At 36.7% G+C, this 27,856-nt stretch overlaps 2 protein-coding genes across 2 annotated transcripts in view; both read left to right on the top strand.

Annotated features, from left to right (window-relative positions):
* Positions 1-142: 142 nt before the first annotated feature.
* Positions 143-7,626, top strand: creg2 (cellular repressor of E1A-stimulated genes 2). Its single transcript, XM_055216526.2, has 4 exons — positions 143-630; positions 1,574-1,743; positions 4,013-4,126; positions 5,784-7,626. The coding sequence occupies exons 1-4, from the start codon at positions 229-231 to the stop codon at positions 5,923-5,925; spliced, it is 828 nt and encodes a 275-aa protein (XP_055072501.2). The 5' UTR covers positions 143-228; the 3' UTR covers positions 5,926-7,626.
* A 1,659-nt stretch (positions 7,627-9,285) lies between these two features.
* The window catches only part of mgat4a (alpha-1,3-mannosyl-glycoprotein 4-beta-N-acetylglucosaminyltransferase A), a 69,046-nt gene continuing 50,475 nt past the window's right edge, over positions 9,286-27,856 (top strand). Inside the window, exon 1 of the mRNA XM_073854994.1 lies at positions 9,286-9,426. Coding sequence (XP_073711095.1) covers positions 9,333-9,426 — 94 coding nt within the window. The 5' untranslated portion in view covers positions 9,286-9,332. The remainder of the gene's footprint in view (positions 9,427-27,856) is intronic.

Below are 27,856 nucleotides of genomic sequence, written 5' to 3'. Positions count from 1 at the left end.
CATATTACAAAATATGTGGAAATTTTTCCTATAATGTCTGCAGGTACAGTATAAACTGTGGTGAATGTTTGTAAGAGATCAAATATTAGAAGTCACCTTGTGCAGTTCCCAGGCGGTTCACGTGGTGTCACTCTTTTAAACTTAATAAACTTTCTTGCAGCTATTACGTAACGCCAAAATTAACATGTTTCACGTGCAGTTTGAAAACACAAGGATTTAAACGCTACGATGTTACTTCAGCTGCTTGTTGCATTACTGACGGTATGTTTCGGTGAAAGCTACACCATCAGAAGCTCGGTCTCGTGGGCTGTCACGAATGATGTGGTGGATGAAGAGCTGGACACACACTCGGATGAAACGCCAGCTGTGCTCGCAGATAATATCGCGATCTGGAAACAAACCTATCAGTCCTCTGTGTACCGGGACGTTGCCGAAAAAAAGACCGAACAGAGATCGAAGGGCGAGCACTTATCACCCGCATCCCGTGTGTTTTCATACCGATTGGCGGAGGTGAAAGCCCCGCTCAGCATCCCGACCCCTCCGCCTCATGAGGAAACTGCGAGAACGGCCAGATATATAGCGCACTACAGCGACTGGGGTTTCCTAGCAACCATCTCCACGCAAGATAAGGTGATGCTACATTTGTTTGGGTGCCTTGAACTTATGCGGTGTGTGGCAGCAGGAGTCAGTCATACAACTGGCGGTCAACTTTTTGTTAACACACTAAAATTCATAAAATATTTTTTAAAATAAATGAATAACATAAATAACATATAACAACTTAGAAAATGTCCACCTTATTAATCGTAATAAAAAAATTGGTCTAAGACAGCTGTGGTTCTCAAACTTTTTCAGCATGCGGCCAACTTGTGTACATTCCTTCTAGGCCCCCCAAGAAAATTTATGACAAAAACAGTTCTCAAAGTTAACATTTCAATTAAACAAAACATTAAATTATACAAAGTAGTGTTGTTGGTTAGTAGCATTATTTTTTAGGCTAAATTACACAGATTTCATGATTCATGTATTTTAAAAAATGTCATAAAACTGCCCAGCAAGCATTTCAATGTTGATTCACCGTTGAATCAACATCAGGGACAGGTTGAATCAACGTTGAATTATCTTTTGATTTTGCACATTTTTTCGACGTTGAACAACAACTGAAATTATTTCAATCAAATTTCAACGTTGATTCTTAAGCATTTTATTAACCTTTTGCAACTGTTTACCATTCACCGTTGTTTCAATGTTGAACAAACAACTGACCTTATTTCAACCAAATTTCAACGTTAAAGGTTGGTCATATGCCTGCTCGGTGGGGCCCCTGGCACCTCGTGGCCGGCCCCCAGTTTGAGAACCACTGGTCTTAAAAGTTATCACATGTTGTAACTTAATTTGTTGTAATTAAAATGTTATTTGTTAAAATCACAGAACTTGTTTATTTAAGACAAGCAGTTCAACTTTATTTTGAAGTGTGTTGTTTTGAATTACTCTGGAAGCTCTTTAAACTTGATGTTATTAAGAAAAGAAAATCCTTATAATCCACAATGATATCCTGTCTCTTGAATGTTAGATCAAAGGACTTCCATTTGGAAACATCTTCTCCATCAGTGACGGTCCACTGGACAATAGCACTGGAACGCCATATTTTTATGTCACACCTATGGACAACACTGTGACGGATCTTCGCAGCTTCCCTTTTACCTCCTTAACATTTTCTGAAGCAGAAGGAGATTTCTGCAGGTATGTCAGATTTTAAGTGGTTAGTGTGAAACAGGCATTTCCATTTCATAATGTACATAAAGTATTAAAAGAACTGTTTACCCAAAAGTGAAATCTCATGATACTCCCTCATGCCATCTCAGATGCATGTGACTCCTTTTTTTCCAGCTCCTTTTACAGGTTTTAAGGGTGCCAAAAATGCATTAAAATAATATGTTAAATTATTCTCTTATGTCTACATAGAAGGTATGTGGCTTTATTAAGTGCAAAAATTATTCAGAGACAGTTTTACATGTCCATTTACAGCCCTAGGATCTTCAAAGGTTTTTAAACGATGATTATGGTTCTATATAGAACCATAGTTTACTGAAGATCCCTTTTTGCTGAAATGGTTCTTTGTCTTTGCAAAAAGGTTCTTCAATTCCCGTCTTCTTTGATTATAAATTATTCCGTTCATTTGAAGCTGCCTACTGATTAGTTTAACCTGTAAATAGACTTGGGTCAACAGTCCTGATGAACCGCATACAGACTAACAACACAAACAGGTAAAAGAGTAAAATAATCATCATTTACTGTTAAAAGCATTTTGAAAATTTTAGTTTTGTGTGTTCTAATTCTGCTTCATTTATTTTAAACAGTAACAGTAAGCTTTATACTGAAAGCTTCATTCCCTTTATAACAGGTAAGCTTCATACTGTTTTAAATCATATATTTAGGGGACTCTGCTTTAACAATGACTTGAGATAATTATTTGTTAAAGTTAAAAGCATATACATGTATATTGTACTGTACATTAGGTTTATTAAACTAATTAGCCTATCAAAATAATGTGGTACAAAATGTTTAGGTTTTCTTCAATTGATATTTCAGAATTTTTGTATGATGTTATCTTGCTTATGCTGGGAGTATGACCCCTTGATATGAGAGACACATCCTGTTTTTAAAGGTGATGTATGCATGTTTCTTTCAATGCTGACATTAAAACAGTTATTTACTGTTTAAACATTTTGGAGATTGTGTGTGTTCTTGTGGCACATTTATCTGTTGTAGGGGGATTGTGAGAAAGTTGTATAGCTGCAGGCATTGGCTTGATAACAGTGGTTTATGTGAATTCAGTGAGTTTATGAATAAATATTTCACCAAGCATTCACCTATTTACTGACAAAACAGGTAGCTTAACAAGAATCAAATTAAAACTTCTGTCAAATCATGTTTTACATACATTATGTAAGCAAACTCCAGGCTAATATTAACTTGTTTTGTCTCCATGTCTTATCCTTTTACCAATGACAAACAGACCCAAATTTTGTTTGGCCTGATGATTAACCTTGTACAGTTTACCAAATGATGACAGCCTGTGTCTCAAGATCAACATGACTGCGGAATATTGGATTCACATATATTCATATGTGAGTGTACTGTCTGTTTAAGAATCAATACGGGGCAGGGACTAGGAGGACGGAGTGTTCGGGAATCTAAGGAAGTAGGCTACACATTAAAATCATTTCATCACAAAGAGCATATGACAACTCCTCATTTTATTGTGCATATCTACAATGACAATAGCATATCCTACTCTTATCTGACCAAATATATTGGATGGAGTATGCACAATGATCCAGCAAACAAAATAATATGTACTTTTATTGACTAGCTTCTACAAACATTGACACAACCCTATTTTGACTTTTATTTTTACAGTTAGTAATGTAATATTCACATCCCATTAATTTTGTATTCTATGCCGTCTATCTGTTTGTGGTAAAATGTATACATCTGAATGTAATGTCATATATTTACACTGTAAATTTATAATCTATAATTGTTGTCTATTTAGAATGATTGTCCAAATTTTATTGTTAATTTATTTGTTATTGAAACAGTTATTTAACATCCATATCTCATTTGAGTAGTGATTTGTTATATTTGCATAATAATTCATATATTTATTTTGGTCTATATTTTTAACTTAACAATGTGATTTTAATCCACACATTTATTATTGTATGACACCTCATGAAATTAAAAAGTGAAAATAAAAGTTTTTTTCTGATGTCGTGCAGTTCTGTTTTAAACTGTTAAACCTTATAAAGTACTGAAAATAGAAAATAAATAACAAAAAAGTGGATAAATAACAAAAAGTTTGAAATGAAATTTGAAGAAAGACATTTAATTTAGAATTATTTAAATTCATAAAAAATGGAATACATTTGGGATGGCTTGAGCAAGTTATGAGGGAATTTTGTTATTCACACACCCTATTCTGTGACCACATATTTTTCTGCAACAGGAAGCAAGTTTATGACCCTGAGGATCCAAGGTGTGCTAGACTCACTTTGACTGGTAAAATGGTTGAGGTTGGGCCAGAAGAGCTCGAATTTGCCAAAGAAGCAATGTTTTCCAGGTAATTATGCAAAATATGCAAATAAAAATTTGTATTGTAAACACATTTGACTTGAAATAATGCACTGAAAAAAAAGATTCATTGAATTTAATCAATTTTTTAAGGTAAGTGGTTGCAATCAATTTATTTAAGCTAGATTTAAACAAAAAAATATTAGTAAAGTAAAACATAAAACTTTTGTTTAAATGTAGCTTAAATAAATTTATTGCAACCACTTACCTTAAAAAAATTGATTAAATTCAATGAATCTTTTTTTCAGTGAAACGCTTATATGCTAAAAAGTACTCTATAGTCTCATGTTAGTGACCTAATATATGGCGTGTAACATTTGGTTTTTGGGCACGTGAACTGAGGCACAATTCCATTTCCACTGTATGTTCCTTTTATTGTCATAAGCAGTGAAACTAATCGTCCAACCTGTGTTTCTCTCAGCTTTGGGTATCAATTGATTACATTCAGCCAGGGCAGTTTGCATAAATTTTGGGTTGTATTGACCCACTCTAAATTAACATGGTCCATCTCAGATTTCCTCAGTTCCAGCATGGTTTACATTATATGCTTTGTGAATGCAAAATACTTTAGTTTTGTATTATTTTCTGCCATATAATTCCAAATATGTTTGCATATATTTGTTTACAAACTACATCCCAGTGTATTTGCATGCATTGACATTTGTTTAATTTAGCACTAGAGGAAGCACAACTGAAGTCTTGTGATCCTTTGGATTCATTGTTTCTGCTCGAAAGAATACATGATGTTAACCCCTAAGGTCCCCTCAGGGAAGACACACCATTAGACAGCCATGTTTCAGTCATGCAAGAATGAAGTCCTATCTAGTTGAATGGGGAAAGACAGATATCATGTTCTAAAATCACAATTAAATAAAATATTTTTGACCAACATATACCTGATATCAACTGTACCATAACATTCATTTCTTAAGCTCAAATCGTTCTAAAAACACATTTATTCAAGGTCATTTCACCTACATGTGCATGCAGACAGATTTGCAAGCACTGTATAGATCCCATCCTCCAGAGAATCATCAGTCTCTATCGATTGGTGATTTGTTCTTTTAACTGGAAGGCGGGATTTAAGTTGCTAGAGAGACTGACAGAGAGACCAACATGGCCGCCGCGAACATTGATGACGTAGATCGAATAACTCCTATTATTTTTAACAGGAAAATAGAATTGAGTATCGTCAGCGTAGAGATGATATGATAAATTATGTTTCTGAAAGATATAACCGAGTGGAAGCATACAATAAGAAAAGCAAGGACCCAAGATAGAGCCCTGGGGAACACCATATGGAGAATTGAGCCCTAGATGAAAAACAATTTCCCAAATTCACAGAAAAAGATCTGTCCTTCAGATAGGAAACAAACCAGTTCAGCACAGATCCATGAAAACCAGCTACTTGGTAAAGTCTTTGTAGAAGGAAATCATAAACTAAAGTAAGAAATAAATAGTAATTGTGACATAGAAATATAAATTTTCTGTAAATGCGTGTTGAAAATACAGTATTATGTATTGTGAAAAGTGTTATACAACTAATTGTGAATCCAAGGGCACATTCAACAAAGCATGGACTGGTGGCAAGCAACGCCTAGTATCTGCAAATATATATTTGCATTGATGTTGTTTTGTTTCTTTAGGCATCCTGTTATGAAGAAGTGGCCTCCAGAACATAAGTGGTTTTTCATGAAGCTGGTTCTAGAGCAAGTTTGGCTTCAGGACTGGGTTGGTGGAGTCTCTCTTGTTCCACTTGAAGAGTATTTCAAAGCAACACCTTTCTAAGAAAAAAATAAAACGTATTATATCTTGAAAATAGTACAAGAATATTCAAACTGAATAAAGAGAGAATGTGGTAATATTTATTCCTAAACTGTTACTGACATTACATAGTTGTTTGAAACTTTGATTTACATCGAAGGCCTGACATTTCATACGTAGGTAATATGTTTATGTTTTGTAATCACAGCCATGAAAAAAGTAAGAGACTACTCCAGTTTTGCCTTTAATCATTATTTCTACATGTATTGTGACCATTTCAGTCCAGTGTCTGTTGAATTCCAACAAATGCAAATCTCAGGAGTTACAATAAAGTCACCCAGCAGCAATGTGAAAGACAGAGAGAGCATGCCAAGACACATGAAAGATGTGATTACAAATCAGGGTTATTCTATTAAATATTCATTTTTGAATTGTTCCTAAAATAAATGTAAAGTCATTAGCATGTTAGCATATAAACGTGTTTTCTTTGCAATATTCAATATTTAAAAACATTGCATATTTTTGATAGTTTGTCTGGTTTCCGTTTTCTGCAAATAAATGTAAATATAAACATAATTTGTATTAAGAATTTGGCAGAAATGTAAAACAAAAATTATCATTTTACTTAAACACTATGGGGCGGTTTCCCGGACAGGGATTAGTTTAATTAGAAAATATAACTAGTTTTAACAAACATGCCTTACTAAAAACATTGCTCGTGTGCATTTTGAGGCAAAACAAAGGGCACTGATGTATTTTAAGATATGTAAGTTCAAGTCGTTTTCAGTTTGGACATCTCTTAAAAATTTTTTAGTCTAGGACTAGTCTAATCCCGGAAAGTGTTTAGATTAAGCCTGGGCCTTGGTTATACTAGGAATTTTTTATAAACCTACCTTACAAAAAGCATTAGAGATGTGCATCTTCAGGCAAAACAATGTCATGTTTTAAGATATGTCAGCGCAAGTTGTTTTCATTTAAGACTGCCTATGCATATTATTCTGGGACTATGCTTAAGTCCTGTCTGGGGAAACAGCGGATTTAGATAAACTGAAAATAATCTTAATGTGGTCTCTTATATTTTTCAGTGGCTGAATTTGTGCATTTACACTTATCATTTTGCAGGGGTTTTCAAACTTTATGATGCCAAGGTCCAGGACACCCAAATATGATGAAACTTTTGTTAGGACCCCCAGCTATATATCAATCTATATATTTTTGTGTATAGTGAATATAATTGCTACATTTATAGTAATGTTGAAAGTATAAAATTGAAAAGAAACAAATTGACTTTATTTCTACTGCAGCAACTTTGACAATAAAAAATATTTTATAGCTGCTTTACGAAACCACAGACTGAGATTATCTAATAAGGAAAACACACTAGAAACATTCAATACAAATTTAAATGAATTTTGGAATTTATTAGTAAGAAATTAGAGATTAATACATTAAAAAAAAAAATTCGGGAGACCCCCCCAGAACCTCATGGAGGCCCCTGGACCTCGGTTTAAAAACCCCTGATCCAAAGTTGTACTTTAAGTGAAGTTTAAGCTCTGTATTTATTTCTGGAGGACAGTAACTAACCTTGTATAATAGCTGTCTAACATTATAGTCATTAATCATCGCAATGAAATTTTAAATAACAGTTTGTGCCTTGTATTCCCTATTCACACTAATAATAAATATGCTGCAAAAATAAAGTATTATGATTATGTATTATATTGATTATATTTTTTGGTTAACATTTTAGTCTTTTAAACTGAAAGAAGAAAAACAACAATCATCCTGAAAAGGTAATTTGTTTGATTTTTGTAATAAGATACAGAATTTAACTTCAAATAAACTTTGTCTAAAAATGTTTGTAACACACTGTACTTAGGTCATTTTAAACATTGCAAGATTAAACTTAAATACACTTCTGTAAACATTTTTATTGCAATTTTTCCCTGATGCAGAGATAAATAGAATTAAGAGTTTTCACACCCCCATGAAAGAACTTATTTTAGTTTCTAAACAATGTGAAATGTGTGGATCAGTTAACAGAATGGCTGTCCATGGAGATAAAAATCAGGCTCCAGAGAATGTGACTGTCACATGATGGGGTAAAACAAAAAGTACTTACAACTATTATGGGTTGTCAAGTTGTTATTCTATAGCACAATAGTACTAGCCTTACAATTACTGGAGTGTGGAAAAATTGTATAAAAGATGCCTTTATGCAACAAGGGTTCAAGCCCTCATGCTATCAATGACAGTGAAGGTCAGATAAGCCAATCAATTATTCATTAAATGTGCATGCCCTCAGGCGCCTACTTTCAGCATGTATTGCACACACATATAGCACTCAAAAAAGAATGTTCATGCTTGTTTCAAATGAAATTGAAGTAAACCTGAAGTATGCATACGTACGTTCTAACAATTTTATATGCCTCACAATATTAATGGTATGTTTTTGCACTGAAAACAAACAAACAAACAATATATTAATAACAAGCCGCTTAAAAAAGCAGAATGTGTGTTAACTGTTATTTCAGAAAATAAATCAGTGCAATGCGTTAAGTTCACCATGTGGTGACAGGCAGGAGCTGCGCGCTGACTCTAGCCAATCACATCCATGATGAGCGATCACTACTCTCGATGGGCGGGGTCAATCTACTTTACCCAATCATCGTTCACAGTGGGCTACCGCAGCTTTTAGTAGGTGTGGTCTTCAACAAAGCTTGATTGAGAGCTCACATCACCGCTGAGGATTCCGGGCAGGACGGCGCGTGTCATTTATAAATTTACGAAACGTCACAAAACGTATTTGTGTTTGATTTTATTAAAAGCTTGTGCGTATGAGATCGGGCTCGGACTGGTTTGCTCTTCAATAACAGGGCGAAAAGGTAAGATCTGTTAAACTTGTGCTGTTGAGCATGCCTGTTGTGTCTGACGTATCGTTATTCTGGCTTCCTCCGACAGGTAGTCAACTCTGATTTATAAAACTATCATTGTTATGTTTAACGTTACGTAACCACCACATTTATTATAAAACCGGACCCCTGCAGTAACGTTGTGTGTATTAAATAGTGGTCGGTAATTTTCCTACAGCTAAATTTACCTCCAAACAGAAGATTGCATGTTAATTTAACAAGCTGTCAGAAATTCAAATAAAATATGTAACCGTGTCTATTCATTTTCCCTAGGTGCGGGAAATCATAAGATTGTCTGGGCTTCATGATCTCCAGTAAAGCATGAGGATTGCATATTTTGCTTTGGAAATGCATCAGTTCTGTTGGTTTGCCTCGTGACTCTAGAAGCGACCGAGAGGAGAAGGACCGCGAAGCAGACAGCGGATGATTCGTGCCCCTGTCACCTCCCCTCGGCTCCTCTGAAGCGCGTATATGAACGGCTGGATCCGGAGGAGCTGCACGGGGAGGCGCTGAAATGAGATGAGGCTCAGACATGGAACTGTTGCCACTGCAATTGTTTTCTTCACCTCGTTTCTCTCTCTGTCCTGGTACACGGCTTGGCAAAATGGCAAAGGTAAATTGATCTACAAGATTCATTCATCTTGCATTCAAACACCATTAGTTTGTAAATATTTGCAAAGGTTGCTCCAAACGTAATTGACTTCGAGGCCCCCATTGTCCACAACAATTTTTGCAGGCTCACAATTTCCACCCAATTGTTATAGAAACAAAAAAGATATGCGATATATGTGTTATAAAATCCAAACAGTTATACATTTAGCTTAATTTAAGGCTTTTTTTCAAGTTTTTTATAATTTTAAGCTAACTTGATGAAGTGGACCTCGGTCTTCTGTTTGAGAAACACTAAAGATTTATAGCCCCAGTAAAACCTATAGTTACTACATAGTGACTGTAGTTACAACAGTTATTGATGCTGTGAAATCCTAAAAATAAAACCATTATGTCATCTGTAAATAGTGTAAGAAAGTTTCAGAATGTATTTGTATGTTGTTTTATAACAAGTTATTTTTATATTAACAGATTAATCCAGGACTACACCTTAGTTATATAAGGACATTTAAGTAGTTTACAAACATACCTTACATAAAACAATACTGATGCACCTTAAGACAAAACAATGTCACTGACAAGTGTTAAGAGATGTTTGTGCAAGGTGTTTTTAAATTAAGGCAGCTCAAACATGCATTGTAGTCTGGTACTAGGATAAGCCCTGTCCGGGAACCGCCCCTTAATGTTGGGAATTTGTGTTTAGGATAATACCAGACGTTCCCAGCTGGAAATGAATGTTCAGCACGGTGTTCAGCAGTGGATCATGTGTATCCCTGTATTGATGAGAGTTGTGGGTAGTTTAACGTATACATCCGTATACTTCCTGACTTTTGGCAGTGCTCATTGTGTTTGCTAGAAAACAGTCAAATGTAGTCAAATGTGTTTCTTAAATGTATTCATTCACATTTGCATTTCCCAAACACACAAATAGAAAAAGCTTTTAATAAGTTTATACATGATGAATGTTGAGAATGTAAGTTTGTTGTTAATTGATGTTTTTGCCATTTAAGGAAAACACCACCGTCTTTCAATATTTTACTATGTTCTTACATCAACTTAGAAGTATTAATAAATAACTTTTTTTCAATGTGTGCACTTAATCTTGTACAGCGCATTGTTAATGTGTTAGCATTTAGCCTAGCCCCATTCATTCCTTAGGATCCAAACAGGGATGATTGGTGCTAGGCTAAATGCGAGCACATTCATGACGCGCTGTACAAAGATTAAGTGCACGCATTGAATAAAGAGAGGTATGTATTGATTCATGTAATAAATGTAAGTTTAGGTAAAAAAATACTAAAATATAAAAGGGTGTTGTTTTCCTTTAAGTGTGGGAGATTTGGATTGACAGTGATCACCAGACAGTAAATAATTTTAAAATATTGTGTTCTGTAATTTTAAAGCTAAGACCTGTAAATCTTTCCTCACCATTTACTAAGCAGAGTTTGAAATATTTAATTAATTATTTATTTTAATTAATAATTAATTTACGTCATATTCATATTTATAAACGGCAAGGCTTTGTAAAATTAATAAGAATGTAAATGTAAAAAAGAATCTGTATATACACATCTTATTCTAATAATAGACTTTCGTATGCATTTGAAGAATTGCTCTTAAAAAACTTGTTTTCCTTGTTCTTGAACCCATCTACATAACCGTGTTAATCCTGTATAATATCAGGGCTAATTTGGCAGTTATGGAGTAAACGTACAATGGCACTCGGTTAATTCCAAATATACTTCAGATGAATTTTGTGGTCACATGTAGGACTGTGATAATGCCACTATCTTACCACCATGGTTAATCAACACAGTGGTGCGTTGATTATAGAATGCGTGTGTTGGCGCACACGCTTGCATGCGCGTATGGCACGTGGGCATTGATGCATATAGGCTTATATGCATACATATATTTTGAAAAATGTAAACAAGGAACAGATATATGTTTCTTGACAAACGTGCAGGTTCATAGGCACCCATTTCTTTTATCGTCGGTGGTTGCTCGTCACAACGTCAAGCAACGCTTAGGTTAGTAGCCACAGCAGACGCTCTGGAGTGCCCAAAAGGAGTGGCACACGGTCACATTTTTTGCATGGTTTTAGATGCGAAATGTATAGCAATTGAGCCTTTTTGCTTGGCCATTGTGGTGGATGCCCGAGCCGAGTCCCGAAGCACGCACGGGATCTGCGCCTATTTGCATTCACACAAACTTGAAGACATCTTGCTGGGCGAGACTGTATTGTAATTCTTCATAATTTTCAAACCTTGTGACATGCACAGCCTTAGTCACATGATGCACTGTGAAAAGCACACTGCTTAAAAAGTATTTGTTGAAATGAGCCCCTCCCACACATGTGCACATCTCAGTGACTCATTGTCACACAATTCAATGTCACTGAAAATCTTTTTTTGGGTTTTCTGGTCTTTTGCAATGCCTTGCCTCTTTTCAGCGCCATACTGGGTTCTCAGTATGATTTCTTAAATTAATTATATGTATTGGAAAATAGTTGGCCACACTCAGCTGTAATATAAATGTGTTTATCTAGATGTACTAAAACAGGGAGGTTTTACCCTTTGTGATTATTACTTATCAAGAAAGTTATAGGATAACTGTGATGTTTGTGTGCATGTTCTCATGTGTATGACATCTTAAGTAACACTGATTTGAAACATAGGTAAGTGTGTGTGGTGGTGATTATATAATTTGTAGTGATTAAAGATCTGAGCTGGTAATTAAATGGTTGTAGTAGGTTCAAACCCACAAGAGTTGATCTACGTGGGTATCTCTGTATTATGTTCACTGAAAGTTGCTCTGACTAAAAGGGGAAAAATCATGTTGATGAATCATTCAGCATTCTTCTACGATTCTTCTTCCTTGGTCCCTCCCATGTACATACTAGACCTCCAAACCTCTACATCCATCTTTCCTTTTGATTTTGCCGTTACGTTGACAAGCACGTTCAGATGGAGTAAGCAAAAGCTTGCATGCATTTAGAGGGGTTTGCAGTGAAAGACAGTCACATTTGTTAAATACCAATGGAACGACTAAAGTGACATTTGTGAATTTAATTACTGACCTCTTAATTACTGAAAAACTTTTTTTTATTCCCATTAAAGTGGAATTGCTTAACCTAAACATAAGAGCCTGATAAAAATATGTCTTCATTTACGAGGCAAAACAAAGTGCACTGATGCATTTTAAGATATGTCAGTCAAGTTGTTTTCAGTTTAAACAGCTCTTACATTTATTTTAGTCTAGGACTAGTCTAATCCCTGTCCAGGAAACCACCCTATAATATTATTAATGGAACATTTTACTTCAAAACATATCAGATCCCACGCCCCCAATCGGACTCTGGCGCCCTGTTAGGGGGCAGTGACCCCAGGTTGGGAACCACTGTTTTACGATACTGTTCCAGTACAAGAGGTCAATAATACATGCCCCACTGGCTTATTACCTCTTTTGATCCTTTTCCTTATTCTTTTCCTCCACTGATATCACAGAGGCTTTCCATCAGGGTCTGTGGAAATCACAATAGGCTGAAAATAGCAGTCCAGGGATGATTATTCTCAGAGAAACAGTGCAGGAGGGGTCAGTTTTTAATGAAGATTATGGAGAGGAGAGGCACATCGTGTCGAACTCAAAGCATTGCTTTTTGTGGGGCTGGATTGTTTTGCTTCGTGAGGAGCCCACGCGTGCCCTGTCAAGCATAGCTGAGGTGCAGGAAAGCGAGGGGGCTGTGTTAAGCACACTGCTGATAGAGAAATTCACAGATTTACAATAGAAAGAAAATGAACTCGGAGACTCTGAGAGCGAGAGTTTGATTAGTGAGGTCGACATGCAAGTTTCATTTCTATTTTGTCTTTTTTTAGCACTAATGTTACCCTGTTGGAGGTTTAACGGGATTTATTTAGAGACACACATTTAGATGGATTTAGTTTGCTGTGCTTTAGCAAGTTAATAGAAACCACTTGATTGGTAGAGCATTGCATTACAATCCCTTGGAAAGCACATGCTGATATAAAACAACGTATGAGTTGAATGCACAGTAAATCGCCTTGATTTGCCAAATATGCATCATGTAGTCTGTATACAATTTAACTTAGCAACTAACTTGCTTCTCATTTCAGTCTTTATTATTAGTTCCTATTCAACTTTTTGGTCTGTTTAAAGGTAATTAAGTAGTAAAGTGTGTGTTTTGTGTTGCCTTGAGTAGCACATGGCCCTAGAGTAACGTTTTGTTTTACGGTGCACAAGCTGTGTATGGTTGAAATGACTGTGTATCGTGTGAAGTGTTGTTTGCTGTGCAAGACACAAGAACATTGTCGGTATTCCAGACAAGCTCTCATTGAGTCACCATTACACTTTACTGTGGCATTCCCCACCATTGTTCTTCCATATTAGGTTGAAGAACGCAGCTGTTGTCATTGAGTCCTAATAAGTTTTCGGCTCTTGCTGTTGACATTTTTCAGTTTACCACCTCGCATTTCTTTAGTGCCAGAGACTGCCGTTTTCAAGAGCTGTTGCATGAACTCATTCCTGGCTGTCATTCCGGGCAGGTGTTATTCACCGTACTTTGCTTTGCCACCTCTCTTGCTCTCACACAGGGGTATATAGTTTTTAGAAAATGGTGTGGGAGACATCACTTCTGCTTAGGATTAATAATTGCAGACTGATTCTTTTGGAACCAAATGCTTTTCACGAATAACAGTTGGACATGCTTTGTGCTGCGTGCGTGCTCGTCTATTTTTACTAAACCATTAAGAGTATTTGTATTAGGTACTATGGTATCGTTAGAGAGAAGACACTTTGAGCTTAATTTTTTTAGATTTCAAGATTATTTTAAGTTAAAAATTAAGAAAGTTAGAGAGGCTAAAGTACTTTGAAATAAAACTTTTGCATAACATATTTTTTATTACTAAAAAACTTGATAAATTTGTATTTGAAACCTAGAAATGTAATGATCCCAAAGCCACACATCTAAAGAAGTTATGTTTCAAGTTTGAGGTTAATAGGCCCAAAAATGAGGTTTTTGCAAGGGTTTTTGTAAGACTAGTGCCTTTTCTAAATGCCAGTCAGCCCCAAAATAAGTCTTTTGTTTACATGCATACACGTTCGTTCTTATTATTATTTATCCTTATCTTAGCTTATAAAATGAAGTTTCCACACCAGGAAATAAAACGTCACACAAAGATCGTTGGATTCGTTATCTAATTGGCTACATGTTCTGTCTATCATTATTTTCATCATTGGATGAACAAGCGAGTCAGATGACGTCACGATATTTGACAGCGCTGTTTGGATATTATGTATTATACTCCCGCCTACTTTTAGAAACAACGTTTTACCGCGGGTTTATGTGTTTAGCGGAATAGTGTAATCTCATATACAGTGTTACGACGCAAATAGTCAGCAGATTGTATATTACATTCTATTACAAGATGTTTATGCAAAATCTGATGTAAACAACAGACTATATTAGAGGTCGACCGATTAATTGGCTGATTTTTGGCATATTTAAAAAAATCGGCTTTGGTCGATTTTGATGCAAAATTAGGCCGATTAATAGGCAGGCGCATCTGCGGGCACCTAAGCGTTGTTGTAGAACTCGTGACGCTGCCTCTTGCTGCAAGCAGATCGCTCCCGTGTGTGTGCAGCTGTGCCTTGTTCACAAACAGCTTTAGTAAATAATGGGGGGATCGCACGAATTAAGCAGCCAGTACAACAGCGCGACGGGCTTATGTCTCACGGTGCACTGTCCGTGCAAAGATTAGGCTCATTTCATGTGATTAATGAGTGATGATGATCTTTGTTTGCGTGACAGAGAGAGCAGAGCCGCGCGCGCACGCTTTCTGTCTTTAAACTGTCTCCTTTTATTACTCAAAACAAAACTGACTCGATGGCGAAAGGTTGGAACTTCGGAAGACCAAATCATATCCACAGAGGAAATGTTTTTCGTGTTGTTACAGTAACACTTTGTTTACAGTTTTGTGCTGCTCAGACAACGCGTACGATTCGTGAACTGACTTGGATTCGTTTGAATGAACGGTTGAAACAACAGATCTGTCCCAAAACTAAACTCACAAGACGTCACTAGCTGCGTTTACATGGACATTTGTAATCCGTTTAAATGATCAATCTGAATAAAAATGCTCCATGTAAACACCTCAATCGGACTTAAAGTGCCAATCTGATTAAAAATCTAATCCGCTTGTTAGGGGTGGTTTATACCGTTTGTAATCCGCTCAAAATGACATGTATACACTTGATCGGATGGATAACTGAAACTGGGATGCTCTGCGCATGTGCCATCTTTTCTTTTTTTAATGGCGGTTGGCAAACCCACTGAAATGTCCATTTCCGCCACCTACAGGACGGGAGTGTGGAGCATATGCACACGTGCAATGACGTAGAATTGCACACGTGCAATGACGTAGAATTGCCGTAATGACGTGTGACGCAAATAAATCGAGTTTGTTTTGTTGAAGGAAGTCACAAGAAGTGATTGTCTTGTTAATCTTGTTCCTATTATCCGTCCAATTCTCCATAAAGTGATACAAGACAGCGTTGTCCGGTCAGTCCATGATTTATTCTCTGATCCACAAACGCGTGTGTTTGGACTCGCTCTCGCGAACGGTCCCTGCAGCACCGCGTGAAGTAAAATACGCTTTTTGGGCACACGTGAATGGGTGTTTTTGCTGCTGCTTTATAATCAGTGAGGCACAAAGCAAATCTTGAAACAGCGTGAAACTATATTTGTGCAATGTGCGCATGTCAAATGATCAAATCTGATGTAAAAAAAAATGGTCATTGGATATATTCTACTAGACCGTTTTCATGGTTATTCACACATCTGAAACAGACTGGATTCGACTTGCGATCGTTATATCAACACAAAGGTAAGAAGTCACGTTCATATTTTGCATGTTGTCATCTGGACTTCTGTCACAAAATACTACATTTATGATGTTAGAGCATCTGTATCTCAAAACAGAGACCATACACTGATGCTAAACCCATAGACCTTTTAAACGATGTAAAGTAATGTTAATAATTATTAATGTTTGTAGACAGTAGGCTATATAGGTCTTGTTAGCAGCATTAAAAAAACTGGCATCATCCCGCACACAAACTAGTGCTAGTCGAGAGGTTAACAAGATAATCAAAACAACATGTCTAATGAGATGGTTTAATTGGGATTAAAAAAGAAAGAGTGGGTAGATTTCTTTTCATTGTACAGTGGTTGTGTTCACACTGCCAACACTTAGGTCCCTGTAAAAGTGGATTTTGCATGATAGGTGCCGTTTAAAGGTGCTTTAAGCAAATTCACGCATTTTAGACCATAAAACATTTCTTGTTACATACAGCAAACATCTGCTTGCTGCCTATCCGCTGATCAAACTGTAAAAAAACGCGATCTCTAAAGACTGCCCAGGCTCCACAAACTGCAATAAAAACAAAGGGGCCAAACCTACCATCACGAAACATAACAAAGTGTTCCAGCCAATAAACGACAAAAAGGATTTGGGAGTGGGGGTTGTGCGCGTTCATGAAAGCACAGGAGGGGGAGGAGTTAGCTACGCTCTGATTGTTTGAAAACAGTTCAAACGTCAACAAAAAGTGACGTCACACAGATTCGCTTAGAGCGCCTTTAAAATGTCAGTCTTACTGATTCTAATCCCTGTTTTTATATAGTTGTGTATGGTTTTATCTCCTATATTTCTGTGATATGCTGACAGTTAACAGAGATAGGTAATCCAATCGAAGCACATGGCTAATGGAACCCAGGCACTATTTTTGGCAGTTCGGCAACCAAAATGGAAACAGAACAGAGCAGCAGTGATGTCAGCAGAACCAGAAGGGGCTTTCATCTTGAACACTAGACAACTCACTGTGATTCACAGGACTAAACCTGAGCTGAGAGACACGGTCACAGAGGGATAAGAGCTGGACAGAGGGAGATGTGCAGGGACTCTTAACAGATGGCTCATCTACATCCCAACAGGGCAGTTAGGTTGGCATGGTGACTGTAGGTTTAGGACGGGAATTGCAGTGCATTTCCATATCCGCCATCAGGATCTGGATTCAGATCAGGATAAGGATCAGAGGTCTGGATTTGAATGGAAGAGTTTAGCTCTCTATACCAGGAGTTTAGGGTAACGCCTATTGGAGTGAATGAATAGAGTAACTTGGGGACAAACTGTTTTGAGGTTATAATTTTAATGAAGCTGCTGGTTTAAAGCTGTGGTTAGTTCACAATTAGTTTTGCTTCAGCTAAAAGGTGGAACTGCTATAGACAACATGGAGTCAACATATTTCATTATTGTTTTGTTTGCATATACAATTCTGCTCATAGGTTTACATACCTATGTATTAAAATGCAGGATTCTTGTTATTTAAATAAGAAGATATATGGCTATGTTTAGCAAAACAAACTTTTGTTTATTAGTTAGGATTGTCCTAAGCTGTAAAGATACTGTCTGTTTTGAACAAAAATCTAAGGTCCTCTTGGTTCTTTGCTTTCCTTGCATACGCTGCACGTTTGAATTCATCTCACAGCAGCTCAATGTTGCATAACTCATGCACAACTGTTACTAAAGGCTGCAAGCAGTCATTGAAGTTAAAGGAGCTTGCACATAATATTACAAACTAAGGGTTTATGTGTACTTTTTTAGTACTTCACAGTGCTATAGAGGAACCATTTTTGGCTAAATGGATTAATTAAAGGGATTGTTCTGCAAAAAAAATATCCCGTGACTTACTCACCCTCAATCTGAAGTGCATGTCATCATCTTTCAGATGAACACAATTTAAGCTATTGTAGAAAATGTCCTGGCTTTATAACGGTAGAAAACAGGGTCCATGACTTTCAAGCTTTAAACAGTGCATCCATCCTTCACAGATGTAATCCACTAATGGCTTAAGGGGGTTAATAAAGGCCTTCTTAGGGTAATTGATGTGCTTTTGTAATAAAAATATCCATATTTAAAACTTTTTATATCACCGGGATGTTGAACACTTGATTCTGATTGGTTGAGAAATGTTTTACGGGTATGCATTAATTTTCCATATAAGCGCACCTGACTTGTCAAATGTCTTAAAATAACCACAAGAGCAATGTCTTAATAATATCTGTGGTATAAGTGAAATAATTTACTTGGGTATGCATTATTTTCAAATAATTAATCGGCTCGTCGTCAATTATTCTTTACATAAACTATATAGCTTTTGGTTCTTTGAGGAATCAAAGATGTTCTTTCTATGGCATCGTTGTGAATGTTTGTGAAACTTTTTACAGAGATAGTTCACCAAAAAATGAAAATTCTGTAATCATCTTCATATTGTTCTAAACCTGTATGAATAATTTTTTTCTGATGAACAGAAAAGAAGATATTTTGATAAATGATAAGCACACAGCTGATTGTAACCATTGACTTCCATAGTAGGTAAAAATATATAATGGAATATTATGGTGATAAATGATGGAGATGATATTTTGATAAGTGATGGCATGCACACAGTTGACGGTAGCCATTGAATTCCATTGTATTTGTTTTTCCTACTATGGAAGTCAATGATTACAATTAGGGATGTTCACATTAGTTAATTTTCCCAACCGACAACCGCAGCTTATTAACGGAACATTAACCGTTAACTTGTAAGATTTTAATATTAAATTGTCATTGAGTAATAATACAGTTGACGGTTGTCTGTGACCTAGTGAAAACAAAACATTTTATTTGAACGTGCAAACAGCAGCGACAGATCAACAACAGAACCAGGATTCATACATTATCAGATATTCACGCAACATTACGTTATCAAAGAGCATTTATAACGGTAAGCGAAATGTCTGTTGGATCATGACGACACACACCATGCGTTAACAAATATTTTTTCGATTGACTGATAATGTTAATTGGTCATAAATTCAATGTGAACATCCCTAGTTACAATTAGATGTGTGCTTAACATCATTTATCAAAATTTTGTGTTTATCAGAAAAAAAGAAACTCGTACAGGTTTGGAACAATATGAGGATGAGAAAATAATGACGGAGTATTCATTTTTGGGAGAACTATCAATTTAAGTACCTTTTTAAGAGTGTTATTTCACAGAAAATAAAAATACTTTTTTAAACCGTCAATAGTTATGATAAATAGTAAGGAGGTGTAAATATGCAAGCACTGTATTTTGTGCCTGTCTTGTGTCCTTGTCGAATAACAGAGATTTTCACAATGAGATACTGCATTTTGCTTTCCCTGCACTTTCTGTTTCTCACAGCACATGCAATAACTGTCTGAGATGGAAAAGTGACTCATTCATTGGTTCCTGAGAATCGAGTTTACCCCCTACCCTTTTAAACTACCACCTTTCCTGTTTGTTCTTATTCATACCACTGTCCCAAAAACAATTCACCCACACATCATATGACTAACAGAGTGATCTTGTCACACAATGACTCTAAATATTTCCTTTGTTTCTGCATTTCCTTTTTTAGTTATTCATAGTGCGTTTCTGCTTTGCGTGATACTCTATCACAGTTATGGGTTTTTATGAATTAACTGGTTGGCATTCATTTAGAGAGATGTGTTAAGCGGGCTGAGCTAACACACTAAGGGACAGATTTCCTAACAGCTTGCACCAGCACCAACCTTTGGCGTTAAAAAACTACTGGATACACTAAAGATGCAAAGATTTGCACTAAAAAAGCATAAACATATTTTAACAGAGTTTCCTTCAGATGCAAAATTTATAGATGGTTTTACTGGATACAACATAAACAAACAGCTTTTGTGGCCCAAACATAACTTCCGATAGACGTCTGCAAAGAATCAATAAAAGCAGAGTTTTTAATTTTGACAATTGTTTGTTCCAGAGGTCAGAGGTTTAGTCACCAGAACAATTAACAAAAACAGACCGGATGTTAACTTTGTGCCAGGCGTGTAACCGAGGCAACGCGCGTACATCTGATGAAACCATCTGTGGGAGGAGAGTATTACATAACACGATTTTTTTTTAAGTTTTAGACTGGTCAACTGACTGTAATTTGCGGCAATATTAATAAGTTTTTATGATGTAATATTTAGGGCCCGAGCACACCGGGGTGTGAGGACCCTATTGTTCTTCAAGGAGTTATTATAATAAATTGTGTTTGATCATTATGTAAATGAGATGTTGTTCTTTAAGGTGTGCCTTGTCAGTAAATCATCCTAAATCATCAGTAAATTTCTACTGAAAATTTCAAACATTTTCAAGTGTTAATGCAGGCATCAGCCAATCAGATCACCTTATCCAAATATAGTGCAGAAGTAGTGAGATTGGGTATTACAACGAAAAGCTCACCCCTCAATTTCAAAATGCTTTATGGGTGATTCTCGCGAAATTAGACTTATGTGGTGTCATGAAACATTTTGATAAAAAGTAGGGATGCACGATATATCGGCCGACATATCGTTATCGGCCGATAACTGCTTATTTTTAATATTATCGGTTATCGGTCTGATAGCAAAATTAGGCCGATAAATGAATGCCAATAAATGATGGATTATTTTGGTTGGTTGAACCACTTCACTTGCTCATTGCTGGCCATGTGGAGTTTTTAATTGGTGCTTTCTGTGACATAGCACGAAGATGACAAGTGTTGCGGGCTTAAGAAGAGTATGCTAGTCTAGCCCAAAGACAAGATGTCCGCGGTCTGGGAGTTTTTCCTTGTGAAAATAATATGAATATTTATTGGCCTATATATATCGGTTATCGCCCCCCAAATATAAAGAGTTATCGGTTATCGGTATCGGCCAAAATTTCCATATCGGTGCATCCCTAATAAAAAGTAAATGCAAAGTTAGAGTATCAAAATGAGAAGCATACAGTTACAAACATCTCTTCATGTACTATTTTGTACATGATTTCAAATGACATCATACAAACCAATTTTGTTGGTTTTTCCACATTTAAGGGGAAAATTTTCATTACCGCAACGTGTCCATGACTGGATTTGGGTTTTTTGACATGGAAATATTTATAATTAAAAATTCTAAAAAAAATGCATTATTCAGTGCATGTTATACTATAAAGATTTACAGTAACGAAACATGTGGTTTTTGGTGATCATTGGTAAACGTAGAGACAATAATAAGGAATAAATGTGTCCAAGACACATTTTCTCATCCTCCGCAACACTTTTCAATCATTGTTTAAGCCCTCAAGGAACTAACTTTTAAAAAAAAATTGTTGGAAGGGACATAATTGACTGTGACACTCAAGATAGTTACCAGGTAAGCAGTTCTTATTTTTTCTCTCCAGATAAAAGTTGAAATTTTGTTTGTCATAGTACCTAGACAAAACTTTTTACTTCTCATTACCGAAACATGAGTTTGTAAATGCATATATTTAATGTAATATCATGTTGCGGTAATGATAATTTTTTATAATGATGATCTAAAAATGTAAATAATTCTATAGAAAATATCTTTTAAATCCTCTAAAAATAATGGTTATAGTCAGTTCAGACCTTAATCTTACATGTGATTAAAAAATCTGATGCAGGACACCTTCTAAGTCTGAATTTCGTGAGAATTACCCACATGTTAGCCGCAACAAACATGTGGTCATCTGAAACAACGTAGGGAAGAAACGCGCTCTGTACAACAGTTTAGGGCTACTGTAGAAAAATGACAGCGACTTCCATGTAAGCAGACCTGCCGTGTATGTGGATAAAACCGGTTTATTCTAAGGTATACTGTAAAAAATTCTGTAGAAATTGCAGTATAACTGGCAGCTGGTTTATTACAGTGTAATAAAAACAACAGATTTTATTGTGTAACGTCTTTATACACCACTGATAATATAGTTATGTAGATAATATTGCATTTCGGTCTATAGATCCTTCGAAAAGTTACACAATCCCACTTTGAGGATGAGGGTTGAAGTTGCAAGAGCTTCAGAGAAGGAAGGAGAAGACATCACAAAAAGCGGGTGGAGCAGTTTCCTGAGTAGAGTTGATAAAACTGCCGCAGTCAGCTGCAGCTCTGCCCTGTTGCTTGTTGACTGTGCGTGTCAAAAAGAAACATGTTGTGAACTGAGCTCTCAGTGGCCCATTAGTCTTGACCCCTCCATTTCTTCCTTTACAAGGCCATGTGTTAAAAGCATATGCCTTTGTCCACACACACACTTTTCCTATTGACCTTTTACTGCTGTAGACTCATTTTCTAGTAGTTTTCATGTGTGTATGTTCATGGTTTTTGTTTTTTCAAGATTATTTTAAATCTCAACATCCTGTTCTTTCAATATTTATAAAAGACAACAATGTTGAATACGTTTACATGCGCATCAATAATAAATTGTAAGTAAAGACTTGCAGTATGTGTAATTTGTAGTCGTGTGTAGGTTGTTCACCGTAGCTACATGGCTGTGCGTAGCTCTGCGTAGCCTGACAAGCAAATCGCCAAAAATGTAACAACATATCCGTTGTACGCGAACAGGATGCCCTGTGATTGGTCCGCTAGAACCCCTCCCGCCAGATTAAATAAATATGCGTTGCATTTCTTCATAGGCGTTTCCGCTTGCGACGGTAAGAACAAAGTTGGGCTTAGTTGAAAGGTGATTTAACCCAAACTGCAACAAAACTGGACTATGAAGCAGAAGTTGCAATGCGTACCTTATGGTGTCGACCTACACAGGACTATTATAAGCACTTTAGTCACAGTAAAATGTTTACATGACTCCAGCAAACCTCTTCACTCCTGTTTACATGCAGTTGTCACTGTTCTTAGGAGGGAAAACCTCCTAATGTCATGTTTAAGATGAATCTGTGTGTAATGTGCCAGACAAAAGCTTATGCGCGCTTCAGTTAGTGTGAAATAGATGCAAGTAAAGTGTTTACGTGCACGTTTATTGTTGTTTATTAAAATCTGCATACTCCACATGTTTTAGTATGATTATGCTTATAAGCTCAGTTGCATTTTTTGATCAAAACATTGTGTTTACTGGAGGTAAAGTGTAATTGAAATATTGTCATAAAATGTTAGTGTAGTGACCATATACAGTAGTTTTAGACCGTTTTATATAAGGGCGCACTCACATTATCCAAACCAAACCATGCCCCAGCGCGATTGTCACCCCTCCCTACTCAGGTGCACACACTCACACTGTACTTTTTATCAATCCGAGTCCGGGCGCGCTTTCGTCATTAAGATGCGATTGTTTTGAAAAAAGCAGGAAGTAAAGATCTCTCTTAACACTGGAACCCACCTTAATGTTAAGTCTGTGTTTTTTATTCGGAGTCGTTTGGTGCGCGATTACAGACAGCCCTATCACATGTCATCATATTGCTTAGTTGATCTGTCACGTGTGCAGCTCAGACATTCACGTAACCCCGCTGTTCGCATCAAAAGGTTTTTACGGAGGCAGATGAAGGTGAGTGGTCTGACGCATTCACCTTTTGATTCGCGCTCAAGTGAATTTTGATTCGAGCCCAAGTGAACCGTGCTCCGGCCCACCTCTGCAACCCGGCCGCAGTGCGATTAACCAATCCACGCCCGGGCGCGGAACAGAGCGATCACACTAGTCAAACAAACCAGGCTTTGGGGGTCAAACGCGCCCGAGCGCGGCCCGGCCTGGATAGTGTGAGTGCGCCCTAATGCTCTGGTGGGCAACCTAAAAATCCACTTAAAGTCAGTTTTCTATTTATTTTTAGCTCATTTCTGGTCTTAGTTGATGCAATGTTTCAGTAAAATGTAACGCTTGTAAAATTTGTTTAGCTTTAACAAGCGTTGCTTTTTGCTGGTGCTACCAACCTCTCTTGTTTTTAGTCCCTTCGTTTTGCCCATATTTTAGGAATTAAAAGTTTGATCGATTAAATAAATTACCTTGGTAATAATAGATTACAAGACAAAATGGGTCAAAAATTTGACTTTTTGAGGTTTAACTGGTGTGATGTCCCGTCAATAACATTATACACACTATGTCATGTTCCAGTCATAGACCTGCACTACATTTTGGCTCTTTGATTCATATTTTATAGCAAAGGTTTGAAAGTCTGCCTTTTCACCATGTTGCAGGACTTAAGCAGCTATGTTTTGCTCTTGCCAGTGTGGTTGCCTGTGGACTTTCATCTTCAGCGCTTTGTAGCGCTGCTCTCCATCACTTCACTTTTCGAGGCAGAACAAAGCAAATCCCTCTGCAGTCCTTCTCTGTGGTGTTGGACAGGTTAACTTGACAATGGAGGTTATCTGTGACAGAGAGTGTTTTTTATTGCTTAAAACATTTCTGTACTTATCTCCCAAGGGTGGAGAGTGCAACAGAGTCTTCTGTTCAGACTCCGTATACATTGAAATAAATATATCTGCCTTTTATTTATAGTTGCTTTTATGCAAAGAGGCTTATAGTGCATCCAGTGCATGTTTGATCAATTTGTATTTGGAAATTGAACCTGTGGTGTGACTAGCACCATGCTCTACCAGTTAAGCAACAAAAACCGTGAGTGAAGACAGTGTTTCCCACAGGATTTTGAGGAGACTGTGGTGGTGATGACGTCACCCGCTAATTAGCATATATGTGACGTCATCATGTCGTGTTTGCGTTTGATCTAGTGTTGGTACCTGAAATATGTTTCACTTCTACTCTTTGATCTGTATATGTATTTGATCTGTATTATATATCAAATTATATTTTAAGCCGAATTAAGCTGTTTTAAATGGTGAAATAAAATGTAAATGGGAATCATGAAAATTCTATTTGTGGGGGCCAGTGTTGATTCTGTGGTGGGCCACCACAAATAAATCAATGTATGGGAAACACTGGAAGAGACGTTTTACTTTTGTCAACACACAAACCAGGGATGTTTATCAAGTCCAAGGATGCAAAGAACAGACTTGTTTTCTCGTGGAGATCTGTCCTGCCAGTCAACTCTGAAGGACGCACCTTTGTAAGACTTGAGACATTCTGCAATCTTCCTGTTGACTACCTGACCTTCTCGACATATTTTAACTAAATTCAACATTGCAAATGATAAACATACCATTATTTACATGATCAAAAACATTTTTTATTACATGTTGTTGTTGTTGTTGTTGTTGTTGTTGCATTTTGTAATTTTTAAATGCATAAATGAAAATAAATATATATAGGTAAATCATTTTGAAAATTCCACACGATTCTATGAGCTTTGTCAATTAAACATTGATTTACATGCTAAGTCAATGCAAAGACGCGATTAGGCATCCTGTGGCGCGGTCCACGCGGTAAGTGTGGCACTGAACGCCCGGAAGGCGTGGCGGGGATGGCGTGTTCCGCGGGAATTAACGTTGCTGCGGGAAGTGCGCAAATTGAAAAATCTGAACTTCATCAGATTTCCGCACCACGTTAACCAATCAGGACCTTGTTGTTGTAGTAGTGACGTGATAACAGGAAGCGAGTGGAGTGATGGAGTCTCAGCGGAGTTCCAGAAGCCCCTCCCATGACGCGAATTTCCAAGCGAATGATTAGAATTTCACGTGCGAATAAGGCGAGTGAACTCAAATGTTCAAGCGTCCAACTATGCGCGAATATCGCGTTTTTGCTGATTTTACCACGGCTTGTGGGAATGCACCATTAGCTCAGCTGAACCAATAACACTTAAAGGTATTGCGGAGGATTTTCTTTCTCCGGGTGGATCATCAAGACTATTGGTCCTCCTAGTTGTCAATCAGGAGTGTTGCGCAATTGCATTTTTTAAAAAAGTGGAGAAGGTGGTTCTTTTCTAAATTTCGAGAAAATCCTCCGCTACACCTTTAATACACAAAAAGACTTAATGTGAATAACAGACACAAATAATACTTTTAAGAAACCAAAAATAGTCAAAATATTAGGCTTGTTTGGCCTTTACTAATACTATGGTCACTTTAAAATACTTTATTTTATGTGCCTGGTCTTATGCTTGATTTCTTACAATAGCATAGTACACTTATTTGCAAGTAAATATTATTTATCATTTTATTTGTGTTAAATATGCCATTTCATGTTGCCTTTCATAATACTTGTTTTAATATGAATGTTTAGATTAAAAACATTAAAAAGAAGGGCCTTTTTTTGGACTCATTTTTATTAATTAATCACATCTACCCAGTACTTTTAGTTGCTAAAAAGCAGACTGTTCAGTCTTTGCATATCCTGCTTGGACTTTAAGTTGTCATTTTTGGCAAACTTTCAATTTCTAAAAGTACAGGGGTAATGTAAACCAGTGAGAATGGGTTGCCACAGCCTTGCCTTGTGTGTTTTTAGACGTTTCTTTTATTTTGGTGATTTAAACATTGTGCATCTAGGCATTTCGGTTCTGTTTGCCTGTAAATGAATACAGAAGGAACAACACAATTTTAAAATCAGTTTGGTGTAGGATTATAGTTATTTTTCTTGTAGCTGTTCATTCGGTAGACAGATAGACAGTGTAATCGGACGATATGTCAGTTTTACCAAAATTCATAGACACTATACACCGACCCACTGGCCCATCCATCAGAGGCACTTTTTATATGTGCGCAGTACCTCTGGATTATGGCCTGAGATAAACAAGAGAAACAGAAAAGAGGCAGGAAGGAGGGGCAGGGAAGAAGATAACAAGATTAAGTGGATGTGCAACAGTTTATGTGCTAATCCATTTAGAGGCTGCAGTCTGTCAGGATATTAGATGGACTTTGTACGGCTGAGACAAACACTAGGCTAATGGTGATTTAAGGATGGAGTGTCCTTCATGGTTGGTTTATAGATCAGTGCAAATTTACCTATAATATGATGCTGGCATGAAGTCATAAATAATGCATGAGATGGAGAAGGAGTCATAGTAAACAAACACAAAGAAGCTTCACCTGCATTTGCTGTGGGCATGGGAGTATAATAAAATAATTTTTCAGGTCATCTTATACTTGAATGACCATTTTATTCTGCAAACACAAAATAGAATTGGAAGAATGTCTGAGCCGTTTTTCTATGCAATACAATTGTCATTTGTATTGTATAAGTGCCCCTGTGTTAAAAATCATTTTTTTATTGTTGAAATGTCTGTGGCATTTTTAATATCCTTATGACCATGTGCAAATCATTCAACACCATTGCTTAATATTTTCTTCATAAACACAGTTGAACGAGTAGATCAGTAGTTCGAGCCTTAGATGTTATGGATAGATGCCGCATTGACTCATCACTGAAACGATTGCAACATTGCTGCTTCAGCTCTACATTCGTGACTGCGAGTATGTGCATTGTGAATGCTCTTATCTGTTAACATCAGCACCGAAAGAAAAAAAAAATGTATGCTACAGACGTGCAACTAAGTATGCACTCTGTGTTTAAAACTGCCAAATGTAGCATCTGTTTACATATACACTCACCTAAAGGATTATTAGCAACACCATATTAATACTGTGTTTGACCCCTTTTTGCCTTCAGAACTGCCT

Source organism: Misgurnus anguillicaudatus, chromosome 17 (assembly GCF_027580225.2).
Source record: "Misgurnus anguillicaudatus chromosome 17, ASM2758022v2, whole genome shotgun sequence".
Lineage (NCBI taxonomy): Eukaryota > Metazoa > Chordata > Actinopteri > Cypriniformes > Cobitidae > Misgurnus > Misgurnus anguillicaudatus.
The sequence above is the reverse complement of the archived record's forward strand: the minus strand, read 5'-3'. Positions and strand labels throughout refer to the sequence as shown.

What these genes read in the sequence shown, in the direction of transcription:
- creg2 (XM_055216526.2), top strand. Translation starts at nt 229, where the DNA reads ATGTTACTTCAGCTGCTTGTTGCATTACTGACGGTATGTTTCGGTGAA. An exon ending in CCATCTCCACGCAAGATAAG is followed by an intron (nt 631 to 1,573) that starts GTGATGCTACAT and finishes CTTGAATGTTAG; the next exon opens with ATCAAAGGACTTCCATTTGG. An exon ending in GCAGAAGGAGATTTCTGCAG is followed by an intron (nt 1,744 to 4,012) that starts GTATGTCAGATT and finishes TTTCTGCAACAG; the next exon opens with GAAGCAAGTTTATGACCCTG.